The sequence below is a fragment of the Lampetra planeri genome, chromosome 4, assembly GCF_965212315.1.
Source record: "Lampetra planeri chromosome 4, kcLamPlan1.2.h2, whole genome shotgun sequence".
In the NCBI taxonomy this organism is placed as follows: domain Eukaryota; kingdom Metazoa; phylum Chordata; class Hyperoartia; order Petromyzontiformes; family Petromyzontidae; genus Lampetra; species Lampetra planeri.
The window spans coordinates 6643384-6658243 of NC_136110.1; the positions used below are offsets into that span (position 1 = coordinate 6643384).

Here is a 14860-nt window from a genome sequence, read left to right on the forward strand (position 1 = left end):
GTAGGCTGCAGTCGGGCTGTGTTACGTGGTGGACAGCAGCAGAGGGCAGTGCAGTGAAATCCCTTGCTGTACTGTACGTCTATGGTCCCACATCTGTGTTCGCCACCGTTACCAACCCACACTGACCAACGTGGTAAAATATGGTCAAATAACAACCCAGGCCCCGCACGGGATTGGGAGGCCCTCATCCAGCAGTGGACTGACGTAATAAACTGATGGACAAACTTCCTTCATCATAGTGGTAGTCACACGTGCTCAGTAGACTAAAACACCTGTACAAACCATCAATAATTTATCTTTGCGTATAAAACTCTTGACGGCGGCTGAATTGCCAATTTAAAGTAATGCCCAAGTACAGCCTTTTGGAAGCAAGTTTTATTATGCGTACCTTTTTTTTTTGCCCGTATACCGGTAATGGAATTTTAAATTCCCACAATAAAAAAAATTGTTTTACTGCCACCCCAACAGTGATGGCGTGTCACACACTCAGGGGGGGGACACGATACCCTTGAAGCCAACAGACTCGATCCCGACCAGCGAGCCGGGCTCAAGGATACGCGGCCACTCCTGGCGCTGCTATCGCAAGAGTGGCAGCTGGCATTCTATGAGATGCATTCTTTGCAATTTTAATATAAAGCGTAATCAAATAAAACATTTAAGCAGTCGACTTCTGCTCCTTCGTTAAAACCAGGAGTACTTCGGTGTCTGTTACAGGTCCAATTATCTACTTCAAAAACCCTAACACATTTTTCGATTTAAAGCTTTCGTGACTGCAGGGATTCATCTTCTTGGTTCTTTCGGTAAAGTCACGTAGAAGGGAAGTAATAAAGGTGAGGACGGCTGCTTGTGTTGTGGCCGAAACGTCGTGAGAATTATTTTTTATTTTATTACTTCCCTTTTACCGAAAGAACCTAGAAGATGAACCCTAACACAATTTCATTATTAAGTCACACGTACCCGTTGTATATTGTTGCTATAAAAGCTGGCAGTGGCACTGTGGGAGGACCCGGTCTCGAGGTGGCCGATTGACTCCGGGAGGAATATAATGTACGCACTGAGGCGGCACTGCGAAGAACATGGGTTTGAATGAGGGCAGCTACCCGTAATGAAAGTGGCTTCTCAAGCGTACTGAGTTGATAGTCTTGGCGTCGTTAGCCAATGGCTGTACACACTCACACACACACTCCAGCATATTCAAGTTGTGTTCACTTAATTTGGCTTATTCGCGGTGAAAAAAATCGTTCTTGGTTTGACTGACGTGTGACAAACTCAGTTTGCAGGGCACAAAAAAACGGCTTGCCCCTTGTGCGTACTGTATATAGAGGGGCTATTTAAATTCCTTCAGAAGCATTTCTGTGTGAGTCACCTCCTGGGGACACTTACACAAGCTGGTGCACTGAGAACTGCAAAAAAGTTCTCGTGACGCCAATGCTCACAAAGCACTCAGACACAACAACTATGGAATTAAAGCAAAACACAACATTAAAGCAAACAACAACACAGAATTTCGATTTAAAGCTTTCGTGACTGCAGGGATTCATCTTCTTGGTTCTTTCGGTAAAGTCACGTAGAAGGGAAGTAATAAAATAATAAAAATAAAACATAATAAAACAATTCTCACGACGTTTCGGCCACAACGGCTGCTTGCGTTGTGGCCGAAACGTCGTGAGAATTGTTTTATTATGTTTTATTTTTATTATTTTATTACTTCCCTTCTACGTGACTTTACCGAAAGAACCAAGAAGAACAACACAGAAGTTCACCTGTGCAAGAGCAGCCTGTCATATAAAACATTGGCCACGTTTCAGGCAATGGTTTTTCTAGTACTCCATCGCTACTATTAGGTACCGTACATATTTACGTGACTCACAGGCTCACCTCGTGTGCTTTTCTTAGCCAGCAATGCAAAGTACCTTCTCAGAAGAGACTAGATTATGGTCCTAGTTTAACCATTGTAACAATTTCCCCAAAAATCGCACTTTCATGAATTTTTTTTTTTACAAAGTGTGCCATTTCGCATAATGTTTATTAACGTTGACTGATCGTGACAGCTTGGCAAAAACTTCATCCAACAGTGGACACATCATGGATTGTGATGATGATAATGCTGATGGGGATAAAGTACGTTATTTTTCAGTCATGGGAGTTGTTTGCTCATACTTCACCGTTGACTTTCTTAGCGCGAGTTGGTGAAAGGAGGCGACCGATGAACCAAATCAGATATTGCGTTCGCCACGAATGTTAACCGTGGCCAGGAATCAAACTCAAGTGGTCCGATTCGAAAAGCAGTGTGGGAACCCCTGAGTCACCACGACACCCCCCTTTGTAAAAGTTGAGACAGACAGATGGGCACATTGACCAGAGAACAAACACACGTTAGGGACATCATAAAGTGTCAATAAAAGTCAGTGGGCTCTGGCAGGAAACAGCATATTGACTGTTAAGAAAGTAGGCGGGTTTGGGCACGACAAGTTGCAAGAAGGCATATTGGCTGATGGTTCAGACTGGCAGTAGAGTGGTAGGCAAATAAAGGATAATGCTCAAGAAGGTCAACCACCCCGGAGATGGAGCAATCGGATCAGACCTTGCGGAGGAGGTGGATGGAATGTTGCATTCGCGAGGGATGACGAAAACAATTGTGAGGGAGGCCTTCATCCAGCAGTGAATAATCAAAGCTGATGATGACGAAAGCTTTGCAAATATAGAAATTAAGTGAACTATCCAGCAGCCCACTGTGAGGCACGCGACACTTTCGCAACACCATCCTCGTTGGAATTGTTTTAAATTATCGCCGTTAAAATGTTACACCGTCCGTACATTGCGAGAGGCCGGATGAGACTCGTGCATAAGCACAGCGGCACGACTGGCCATAACCGTGAAAGCTTCCTGGCGCAGGGAGAGATAAAACTGCAATACATCAAGGATGTAGATAATAACCTCATTCGTTTAAAAAAAAACAGAACGGGTAGCAACCTTCTCTACCGCCCCAACATTAATAAGCTTTTGTAATTGCAAAAAAGAAAATCCATACTTTAAATTCAGTGAGGGCCTGAAGCCTCACAATTTAAGAACTGGAGGAAATGTCCACCTCAATATGTATATAACAATAGACGTCCAAATGATTAACATGAACGTGCCGCCTAATAAACTGCCAACCCGCCGGGGGGAGCTGGCTTTGAGGGCCCCCGGTGCACAAGTTGCCCAGAAAAGGCTCAAGACCCTTCCGAGCGAGACGGAACCAAGAGACCGATATAAAATTTCGCCATTCCCGGCGAGGGAAAAACGATGTCTATTTTTTGGTTTGTTTGTCAACGACAGCTTTTTTTGAGCACTTGCGCAGGAGCCGGCCAAACGCGCCCCCGTTCAGTGCCCGCTCACCCCACTGCTCGGCTAGCAAGTTGCTCTAAAATTCCTGGCGCTTTGCTTCTCCTGAAATACCTCCTGATACGTAAAAAAAAATGCCGCTGTTATTTCCCTCACCACCCCGCCCCCGCCCACCCTCCTCCAAAAAAAACCTTTTGTTGACTTCGATAATAAGGCTAAATTATTGGTACCTGCTAGATCTGTTGGGTGGCATGATGGCGCAGTGGTTGATGCAATGCACTATATGAACCTGGCGACTGGGGTTCGATTCCTAGCTGCGGTTAATATCAGTGGCGAGGGAAAACTAGACCGGTCCTACTCCTCTGCACCAGCGTGGTGAAGTATGACCCATATGACCAATACTGCATGGGGAGGACTTGATCCAGAAAATGATTGACAAACAGCTATGAAGATATATATTTAAATTTACTAGTTCTGTACAGAATGTGTCCCCTTGGGATGTTTATTGCTACGATTCAACTCAAAAATAAATTCCTTTTTTTTACTTAAACAAATAAAGACAGAATGTATATGAAGGAAAAACACAATTATTATTAAACTTACAATTCAATACACGTATATCATATCTCGCTCGCACAAGAATCAATTCTAATCGATTGTAAACATTGCATCATTACACCCCGAGTACGAATTCATGTTCATAGCATGCCATGGAGATTATGCATGGTTGTGTTGAAACGTCATGAAGATGATCTCCTTGAGATTATGTTTCAAGTTGTTCGGCTTGGAACTGAATAAGTTTGACATCTGACACGATGAGATATTGAATGCCTTAAACATTAGACCGAGGGGTGTTGGCACAGTGATCAGCACACCGTGCTATGAACCCCAGTGACACCAAAGTTCAATTCCAGTCCCAAGCTAAAATCAGTAGCAAGTGATACCTCAAGCGGTCCTGGGCCTCCATACCCCCCCGCCCACCACCACCACCCTTGCTTCAGCAACACAAACTGACCAGCGTGGTGAAGTATGGTCAAATAAGCCCCAAGACCCACGTGACATGTTGAAGCCTTCATCCAGCAGTGGATCAGGAAATGTCTAAAAATAACTGTATTGTTATATCCTCATCAACATTATGATCAGCCAAGAGCTATCCACTCAAACACCGCCAACCCCCAACCGCCCCAAGCGCCACCATCAGACGATTGTAAACATGAACAGTCATCCACAATGGTGCACTTTGCCAAAATAAATTATCGTGCAAGCTCAAGCATTATGTTTTAAGTGTTCAACAAAGGTTCTAAGACTTTTGTCTCATGCAAACTTAAAAAGACAGTTTATCCTTCACTTTGATACTGCGGGCATCTTAAAGGCATTAATCACAACAAACAAACAAAAATTGCCCCAGATTATCCACTGAGAATTTATATCCACAAACAGAAGCTTTAATATCGTGCCCCAGAACCATCTGAGTAAATAGAGTTTCAGTGGGGCTCAAGCCACGGGCAGTGTTTGGGTGCAGGGGAAACCACACGACCAGGGGGGTTGAACTTGGAAGCAGAACACTCATTTGTCTGATCTCAAAGAGATGTCAGCCGTTGCCAAAATCCCGACAGCCTTTTTGGCTCTGATCAAGGCAGGTATGCCAAATTAATATGTGAAGGGCCCATCTGAAAAGAGAGAGGTAGTGGAGAGATTGCCCACCCCCCCTTTGTCAAATGTAATAACTGTGTACTTATCGGTAAATCTCTATTGACACTGTTACCCCCAGACCAATAGCCTTTATGGCTTGCTGTCGGCGGAAAGAATGGGAGTAAAGTGGGTTCTGAAACAGCCAGCGCCGACTGGCACAAGCAATAAAATGATTTCATAAGGTCTGCAAACAAACCGTATGAGATCTCTGGAAGGGTAATAATTTGTTTTCCACCCACCCGCCCGCCCCCATCGTATACATCTGGAAGTGCAATTTGAGCGTGTATGGCGCGGAGCGATCATTGTTTATTTGAATCTAAGAGAAAAGATAATTGCAATTGCAGCATCATCGAATTGTTGTATGTGTGCAGCTTTGGCCACCAAACCACTCCACAAGGTCTCGCTCTACTTGTGTCATACAATTTGTACTTTGCGATATATTGCACAGTAGCAGTGGAATGAAACCCCCCCAAAAAATATCAATGTTGACTCTAACGTGCATGATAAAGTCTATTGTGATATTGCATGTGTTGATATTGATTATTCTCTCATTTCCGGTAGCATTTTTTTTAGGAAAAGCCACTTACAAAATCAATAGGGTACAGACACTATTACAGAGTACAGTATCGAAAATAATTAATCATTTACATCCCTTTCGCCTATCCGCTGCTGGATTAAGGCCTCCCCACGGCCGTGCCGGTCATATGGGTTGCTTGGTCAGACTCCATCGTGCTAGTCAGTGAGGGTTGGTAACATGGGCGTCCCAAAACCGGTTTCAGACTTCACACGCCACTGATGTCAGCCGTTGCTGGGATTTAACTCCGGTCACCAGGTTCGTAGCGCAATTGCAATAACCACTGCGGCCTATTTAGTTTTATTTTATTTACAGGCCTTTTTCAAGGAACATAAACCATCATGCAAACTCCGGGTCATCATCGCAGCAGCGGATTTCGGCAGGCCGTCGAACAAAGACCGTCACCGTATCGCGCGCTTTCGGATGCGCTTATGCGGCCGTCTGGAACGTTCTGCCTTCCGATATTAGGAAGCCACTGGGAGCTATGCACTTTTAATTCCAGATTGAAAACTCATTTCTTCTTAACTGCTTTTGGTGTTTAGTTCGTTGCCTTTCCCCCGCACCTCCGATTATCACGGTTGGCGATGTACGGCGTGAAAGAAGTTCAACATACATACATACATACACTCCACTGCTGTATGAAGACCTCCCAGTGCCAGATGGACGATGAGGAACGTTTGGAATACTGAACGTCGCTGGCCAGTACGAAGGACCTGTCAACGCCGGTGGGCGAGACCGGGCCGCGGTTCAGACATCATTCGCCACTGGTGTTAGCCGTGGCCAGGAATTGAACTTTGGTCATTGAGTTCACAACGCAGCGAGCCAACTACTGCCCCACCACCCGCAGTATGGAGTTTATATACCTCACAAGATGGATATGTGCTAAATATCACCATATGCAGCTTTGTAGACCAAATCGTCGCCCAAATGTTAGAGTCTCAGCGGTGCTTACGAGCAAAGGTGGCTTTTATTTGCGCAGGTGCCTCGCACAATCTCATTCAAGTAGGCACATACCATTGGTGGCATTACCAGCTTAGGTTTCCAATCCCTGCTCCCAAAAGAGCTGTGGTAGGCCACTTAAAATCTGTAATGTATTGGGATGTTTTAAAAATTGTGTATTTCACCGAAAGCCTCATGAATCACTACAGGAATGGAAGCAAGCCGTTATATATTTAATAATAAAAATAACCATGTCCTTTATCCACGAAAGCCATGCTCAGACTCAAGACTCTTTTTCAAAAGTGCCATGCTTTGGGATATTTGGACAATTCCAGTTCTCCACATTTGGCTTCATGTGAGAAGAAACCCAAGTCCCCACAGAAAACCCAAGCACACATGGGGTAACACTCTAAAGTCTGCACAGGTAGATTCAAGAAGATGCTGTTGTGCTGCCATCTGGTCATCTGAACCCCTGATTTATTTTTACTCGCAGTCTTCAATCCAAGTGGCTACGGAGAGCACTCTAACTATTCTCTCCCCCATGAGGAGCCAACAAAATTGTCGCGATTCTGAGTCGCAAATTGATACAAACCAAGGGTGGCACTGTCGGGTTTTTTACAATCGGGTTTAATTGTCTTTTTATATTAAACCCGATCATCTGAGATTGGGAGAAATCCGGTTTAATTGGTTCTAATTGCAGAACCGCACTTCTCAACGATGGGCTTCATCCATTCCAAGCTAAGGAACTCACTGGCGCCCACGATTGTGGAGGAGAAGCTCCTCGTGTTCATCACGACCAACCTGCCCGCCGCATTCTACGACTACCCCGTGCCCGACGGCCCCGAGTACGATAGCAGCACCGACGAGGAAGCAGCCTAAGCCTTGGATCAGAGTTTCGTGTTCATTAAACCAGGTTTTAACTCCCCGAAATCGGGTTTAATTGTATTAAAGAAAAAACCCGATGCCTGCCGCTGGAAAAATCGGGTTTTTTCCACCCATGATACAAACAACACTTTGCTTTTTTACTGTGGTGAACGTCGCAGTCTCTAGTGGCCGGAGGAATGCAGTGAACTCGTTATATACAACACATATGATCCACAGCACGTCAACTGTAACACAAACAAAAGCAATGCTCGATTGAGCATCACAACCGTGAACTTGAGATTCGACGAGTCGACGCGTTCGTCACGTCCGTACCAAGCCGGGCTCAATACCGCGCAGCGTCTAAGACTCGGCGAGGATGGGAACATTCACGGTGCTTTTGCTGGTCCTTCTAGATTTGATTTGGTGGTCGGCAATAAATTAAAGCATCCACTCACAGCGAGTCGCCGCTTGCACAAAGCACGCAAGCCACAAGACGAGTGACCAATCTACGAGGTTGAGCTTCTTCTTCTTGGTTCTTTCGGTAAAGTCACGTAGAAGGGAAATAATAAAATAATAAAAATAAAACATACTAAAATAAAATAATATATTAAAATAATTCGTACTTCTCTTCTCTCTCTCTCTGTCTCTTACTCCTCCTCTTACGTATCCTCATACTTATCATACTTCTCCTCCAGCACAGGGATCTCTCAAACAGAACTCCGGTTTCCTCCCAGTTGCAAACAAGTACCCGAGGAAGAATTGTCTGAAGAAGAACCCTGATTGGAACGTCACACTGCATCGCTTCGTCGATTTTTACATCCGCTGTACGCCCGTCGCACCTCCGATTAGCACGGTTGGTTACGCATGATGAGCACGGCTGGCTACGTACTGTGTGAAAGAAGTTCAACGCACATACATCGGACTGCGGGTGCACCAAATCAATATTTGCAATTCATGAAAAAAAGTGTATGCAAATGCGCAGGTTCAATTGAGGCGCAAGGAATTAACAAAACTGAACAAGCGAAATGCAGCCAACTGAGAAACAATGGAAACGAGACGATAAAAATTCACCGAATCCATGAATCGTTACGATTCACCGAATCTGTTCGGCAAGCGCGCACAGTGATTTGGTGTCACTAGCTGCCTAAAGTCTCAGCAGGACCATCCTGAAAAATATTCCAGTGATGTTGTCCTCGGTAAAGATTTATAACGATAAAGCCCTTTGTAATATTCCGCTGCTGTTTCTACAAACAAACAAAAACGCCTTGGCAATAGAGAAAGTTGGACCCATCTTTCGTGACTACTCTGGAAAGCCACGCGGCCACATGGGTCTGTGGTGAAATTCATATTGGACCCACCTGGCAAGAAGGGGATTGTCCTCAGCTTGGGGTCTCTCTGCCCTCCCTCCACTGGAAACTTGTCCAACAGCTGCATCTGTGAAAAGCAAGAATAAAAAAACATAAATCAACAAAAGCTGGATCTTCCCCTTTGTGTCTTGATTTTTTCTGCCTGAGGACGACCGCTTGTGTTGCGATCAAAACATCGTGATATATTATTATTTTTTATTTTATTTTATTTTTCTACTTACGTGAATTTACCAAAATAACCAAAGAGTATGGTTCCCCTTTGTAATTTTTAGCCAATTTTTTTTTTGTTTATCAGATGTCTGCTGACGTTTAACAATTGCCGGTAAAGGGTAGAGGTGCAACCCTGCAATTTCTTTCTCGCTCCACTGCTGGCGGAAGGACCTCCACCAGAGGGAACTCTCGGGTGCCCCTCTAGAGGGCATATTTGGCCTACTCTTCCACGGGGGACGCTTTTCTTGATAAGGGAGAAATCCTCTAAATACCCTGGTGTGGGACGTACTCAGGCAAATGGACTTAAACAAAAAAATCCAATCTGGGAGGTGATGGTGCATTTAGTTTTTATACGTGCCAAACCACTGACACATTCTACAATTAAGCCGCCGCATTTTTCAAATCTATACATAATTACCTTCAATATGACACCACCACACACGTATATATTGAGGATGATTTTGAAATTTCGACTGTCAGGTTGCCTGATTTGTAGAACTTCCCTTCATCACACAGCCAGGGGAGGGGGTCTTGCAGTATTGGGTGAATAATTACACGACTACATTACAGCACATACATTATTAATATATACAACATAGCATCAGTAAACATAGCGTGGGTGATTGCTATATCGAAAGCGTCCAGCGAGCAGTACGAGGGGAAAAGTCAGCGTTTTGGCCGATAGCCGTCATGAGTAACATATAAATATAAACCGGCCATGCCCTCCCCCATTTCATTAGAAAGTGACTCGAAGGTACAAGATTGAGCTTTTAATACAGGCCCCTGAGCGTTTATTGAACCGCGTGCAATCCATCATGCTTGCATTGCCGGCGCTATATGCTCCAAATGTCAACGCGGCGTTGCGGCGCGAGGCATACAAATAAGGGGGAGGAGGGGCCCTTGCCACAATCCTCGTCCCGTTTGCTGCGTCGTCGGGAGCCGGTGGCGGGCGTATTGCGAAAAACCCTCCTCGGGCAGCCGACGCCGCCGCCAAACTTCTGAAGCCTGCGCGACAAACCACTCCGTCCGCTCGGTGGAGAAGACCTTTGATGGTTGTGAAGGGCCAGTGATGTGTGGTAGCAATAAGTTGTGAATGGGGGGGGGGCGGGCGAGCGGGTGGGGCTTAATTAAGGAAGCGTGGTCAATTGTTCGCTTAATCCACCAGAGATGAACTAAAGATCTATATTTGGGGAGGTTGTTACCGCCTCATTTCGTATTGTTTCTCACCATCTCTGCTTTGTGTTTGTTACAGGTTTGTCTGTCCCGTGAATCTAGAGGTAGCAGGGTTTTCATGCATCATTAATAACCGACGGTTGTCAATGCATATATCATAAACGCATACAAATATGCATATTTTGCATTGTTTGCGCACTTTGTTTCATCCCATTAGCCTAAGAAATTTAAAGTTATAATTTGCACTTATTAGGCAACTTTCACAAGGTCTCATTGCACCGTAAATGATATGCTAATGCTACACTGGCATATCGTTGTAACATATTTTGCATATATTGTAAATAGAGTTTGTACTTTCACGCGCCCAGTTTTCAAGCGTGTATCATGAGTGACTTTCCCTTCTTCTCGATGTTGACATTGTTTCAGGAGGTTGGGTTTTCCCCAGACATTCCTCGTTTCACATGGCTTCCATTACAATTACACGACACACCCACCCATGCGCATTCAATACATATGCCTGGGCGACATGTAAACACTAATTACATTTTTACAAAGGATGGAGAGCTATAATTTAGCGTACATATACATAACCTATGATTAGTAAAACATACACAAGTATTATCATTTAGCTCCTGTCAATCCACTGCTGGATTAAAGCCCCTATCCACATTGTGATATTGTGTAGGTTATGTAGTACCGTCGAATACAGGTCGACACCCGGGGTTGAGGCACACTGAGGTTTATTACAACAACCGTCGTGACATACACACTTGAGGGGGTATCGGCCCCCTCACCCGTCTTTCTGGGGACACCTCTCCCAGCTAACCCTAGCCTGCCTCAGAGTCCTCCTCTTGTGGACTAGGGGAGGCTATCTTGGCCCGACACTGGTCAGTCGGGCCCGGTACTCAGAGTCCAGACCAACCCTGGCTCTGGCTCTGGCACCACGCCACTGGCTCGAGCCTGCGCGGTCCTGACAAGGACGGCGTAGCAGGGGGAGACCAGGGCTCTATCTGGGACGTCTTCCGTCTTCTCTTCTTAGCTAACCCAACTCTCCCTAGCCCCCCGATACATTCCCCTTTTATACATCCCCCTCCCTGAGGGGTGGGGCCCCGGGGGATCGTAACGTCCGAAGCGCGGACGTCGTAGAGGGCACCTGCCCGTGCACTGACGTAGCCCCGCCCACTGTGCTAGTTTCCCGTTGGATCCCATACATATCAGCTCGACACATATTCCCTCCGTAAGACCCCTACAGTTACACTGGTCAAACAAAAATTCTGGCCTGGACTTTTGCAGCTGTTTTAGACTAATTTCAGGGTGCTGATTCTAAATCTGATCTCAGATTTGCTCTATCACATCTCATCTTTATGCTATCGGCATACCCCATTTTCATTGATTTTATCCGAAATTAACTCTGTCACTTATGATTGCAAGTTGTTGCGAGTCAGTGACTGCTTTAGTGTAAAAATATGGTGCTGTATTTTTTGAATAGTGTGTTCATAATATAATTTTACGTAGATATCCATATTTATTTAATATTTTTCTTCTGCAGCTTTTATTGAAAATGCAATATTTGATATCTCAAAAACCTGATGTGATAGACAAAAACTGATGCCAGATTTGGAATCAGCACCCACAAAATTACCTTAAAACCGCTGGAATACCTTATGCCAGAAAACGTGTGTTGACCGGTGTTATTTGACCTTACAAGACCGGTTCAAATATCGCTCTCCACTGATGTTAGTCGTGGTCGGTGATCGAACTCAGGTTGCCAGGTTCGTGGTGCCCTTCCAGAAAAAACAATGTTTTGAACTTGGGCCCCAAAAAATTACGGCCCTGGGGGTGGATTTATTCTTCTCCTAGGACAGGGTAGGCCAAAAGTTAAACTTTTCTTTAGGTTTCGATTTAAAGCTTTCGTGACTGCAGGGATTCATCTTCTTGGTTCTTTCGGTAAAGTCACGTAGAAGGGAAATGATAAAATAATACAAATAAAACATAATAAAATAATTCTCACGACGTTTCGGCCACAACGCAAGCAGCCGTCCTATTTCTTTAGGTCTCACGTTAAACACTTGAAAATGTATGATCCCCATCATCAGCGAACCACGTAACTCACCTCCCGTGGATTCCAATTTTAAAGCTGGTAGAACGCAAACAGTGATAAAAAGAACCCGCAAGTTTCAAACAACACTACAAACATTTACATATCACTCAGCCTTGCCAGTCAGTCAGTTACCTTCACTCAAATGTATGTTGATGGTGACCTAAGACAACAGAGGACCATAATGCAGTTCTTCAGGAACTATTGGTTGCTTATGCATAATGCACAAAGGCCGAGTGCTTTTTAGACGCCTTTGTGTTTTTCTGAAACTTAAAGCGGACAAAGTCCACTTGCGATGTCTGCTAGCAGACACGAACATATGCAGCGCAGCGCTCTACTACACACGGCTGTGTGTTGAACTTCTTTCACACAATACGTAGCAAACCGTGATAATCGGTGATGTGGGTGAAGGACAAGAAACTAAACACAAAAAGCAGTTCCAAAGAGATGAGAGGACGACCGGAGTTGGCGTGATGGGTTCATGCTCCTTGACCAGCATGTCCATACACAGGACAGTATTGACGTGCGACGCTGCGAATGTTGCACTGGAAATGCCTCGAGAGGCAGCGGATCAGAGTTGGGTCGTCGTGAAGCGCAGGGGGAGGAAGAATTACGTCTCGGCGCACGATGAGGAAAATCTCTGCAGTGGACGTGAATCAAGCTTTTCATTAGTGCGAGCCTCTACGAAAGGGTGCCTGTAAAACAACAACAAGCAAGCGGGGAGACCGCACTCGGCATTCATCTAACTTAGCAATAATAATAATGATCTTCTTGGTTATTTCGGTAAAGTCACGTAGAAGGGAAATAATGAAATAATAAAAATAAAACATAATAAAATAAAATTCTCACGACGTTTCGGCCACAACGGCTGCTTGCGTTGTGGCCGACACGTCGTGAGAATTGTAAACATAATAAAATACAATTCTCACGACGTTTCGGCCACAACGGCTGCTTGCGTTGTGGCCGAAACGTCGTGAGAATTGTATTATTATTATTTTATTATTTCCCTTCTACGTGACTTTACCGAAATAACCAATAAGATCATTATTATTATTATTGCTAAGTTAGATGAATGCTGACATAATAAAATACAATTCTCACGACAACACAACAGCCGTTGTGGCCGAAACGTCGTGAGAATTGTATATTATTATGTTAGATTTTTATTATTTTATTATTTCCCTTCTACGTGACTTTACCGAAAGAACCAAGAAGATGAATCCCTGAAGTCACAAAAGCTTTAAATCTAAATAATAATGATGACTACCATTTACGGCCGTGTGAGAATTCACTATCACGTGTAGGCATCCTCTACAACTTCGTTGAACATGAGCAGTTCTTTGACCATACTTCACCAAGCTGGTGAGTATGGACAGGTGAAGCGGAGGGGGTGGGGGGTAGGCTGATGTTTGAGAACATAACCCTTCTTCAGAACAGAAAGAAAGGGAGGCAAGATTGACCGATTTCATAGTTGGCGATCGCAGGGTTGGTGAAGCAATCAAACTAAGGAATCACGAACCAGAGTTTTCAAAAGCACGATCAGGTCAACGTGCCTCGCAGTGGGCTGTGGCAGCGCTGTGCTGTGGTCAAGAATACGCCCAAACGTCTCTGTATACAAACTCCCAGAAGATGGAAACCGGTCCAGACCTCGCTTGGATAACAAATTCTGCTGGGATAATATTGATTTTCAAAGACAGTAATTGAAAGTTTTCCACATTAGTTTGTTTAACCAGGTGACAACTCGAGCTCGGCTGGTGGGACTAGGAAACATTCATATTTATATACGTGGAGACGCAGAACAGACTTCTGCTTATATTTGCTTGAAAACCATTCTGAAGTCAAGAGTGTGACGAGTCCAGAGATCAAGGCCTCAGCCTTAGGAGCTCTAGGACCTGGGTTTGAGATCAAAGTCAAGGCCCCCACGGACAGCTCTCCCGTCGTGCCACATTCACGTTCGGAGCAGAAGGCGAAGAGTGAAAAATAACAAATAACATCGAGAAGAAAAGCAACCACCCCACCGCCGCCTCCATCACCGCCACCACTACCACCACCACCACCCGCCGACCCTCCAGCTAGCCACACACACACACTGATGCCACGTGGAGTTAGGGAGTGTGCTAAATTTAGCTCGACATCCGGAAAGCAGCTTCAGGTGGGGAGTAAAACCATCCATCTGGGAGCAATCATGGCCACATGCCCTCCTGTCCCTACCCCCCCCCCCACGCTGCTAGCTTCTCACCACGAGGCCCAGTTAAGAGTCTGTGAACGATTCTGTTGATAAACGAAAGGACGTGCGAGAGATATTTTCTGCTGCTTTTCGCAGATTTCACAGAGGTCCTTGTGGAGCGAAAAAGGAAATAAGATTTTTTGTTTTACTCTCTCTCTCTTGCTCAAAACTTGTGTCATCTGTTGTAGTGGCTGATAGAGCCAAAGGTATTATTTCAGTTTCGTGCCCAGCATGTTGGCTTCTCTCCTTACTCGTGTCGTTTAACTGTGTGCAGCCAATTAAGTGAGAACGCTGGTGAAATGAACAGTGAACTGCAACATGTCTGACAAATGTGTGCTCAGAATATATTGCCGAGCTTGTACACACAAACAGCAGCTCAATGGTGTGATGTC

At 44.9% G+C, this 14860-nt stretch overlaps 1 protein-coding gene across 4 annotated transcripts in view; it reads right to left on the minus strand.

Moving 5' to 3' along the window:
• The window catches only part of SH3PXD2A (SH3 and PX domains 2A), a 126700-nt gene that overhangs the window by 86662 nt on the left and 25178 nt on the right, over positions 1–14860 (minus strand). For all 4 annotated transcript variants that reach the window (XM_078593158.1, XM_078593159.1, XM_078593156.1 and 1 more), the window contains exon 3: positions 8752–8827. In XM_078593158.1, the coding sequence (XP_078449284.1) occupies positions 8752–8827 (76 nt within the window). The remainder of the gene's footprint in view (positions 1–8751; positions 8828–14860) is intronic.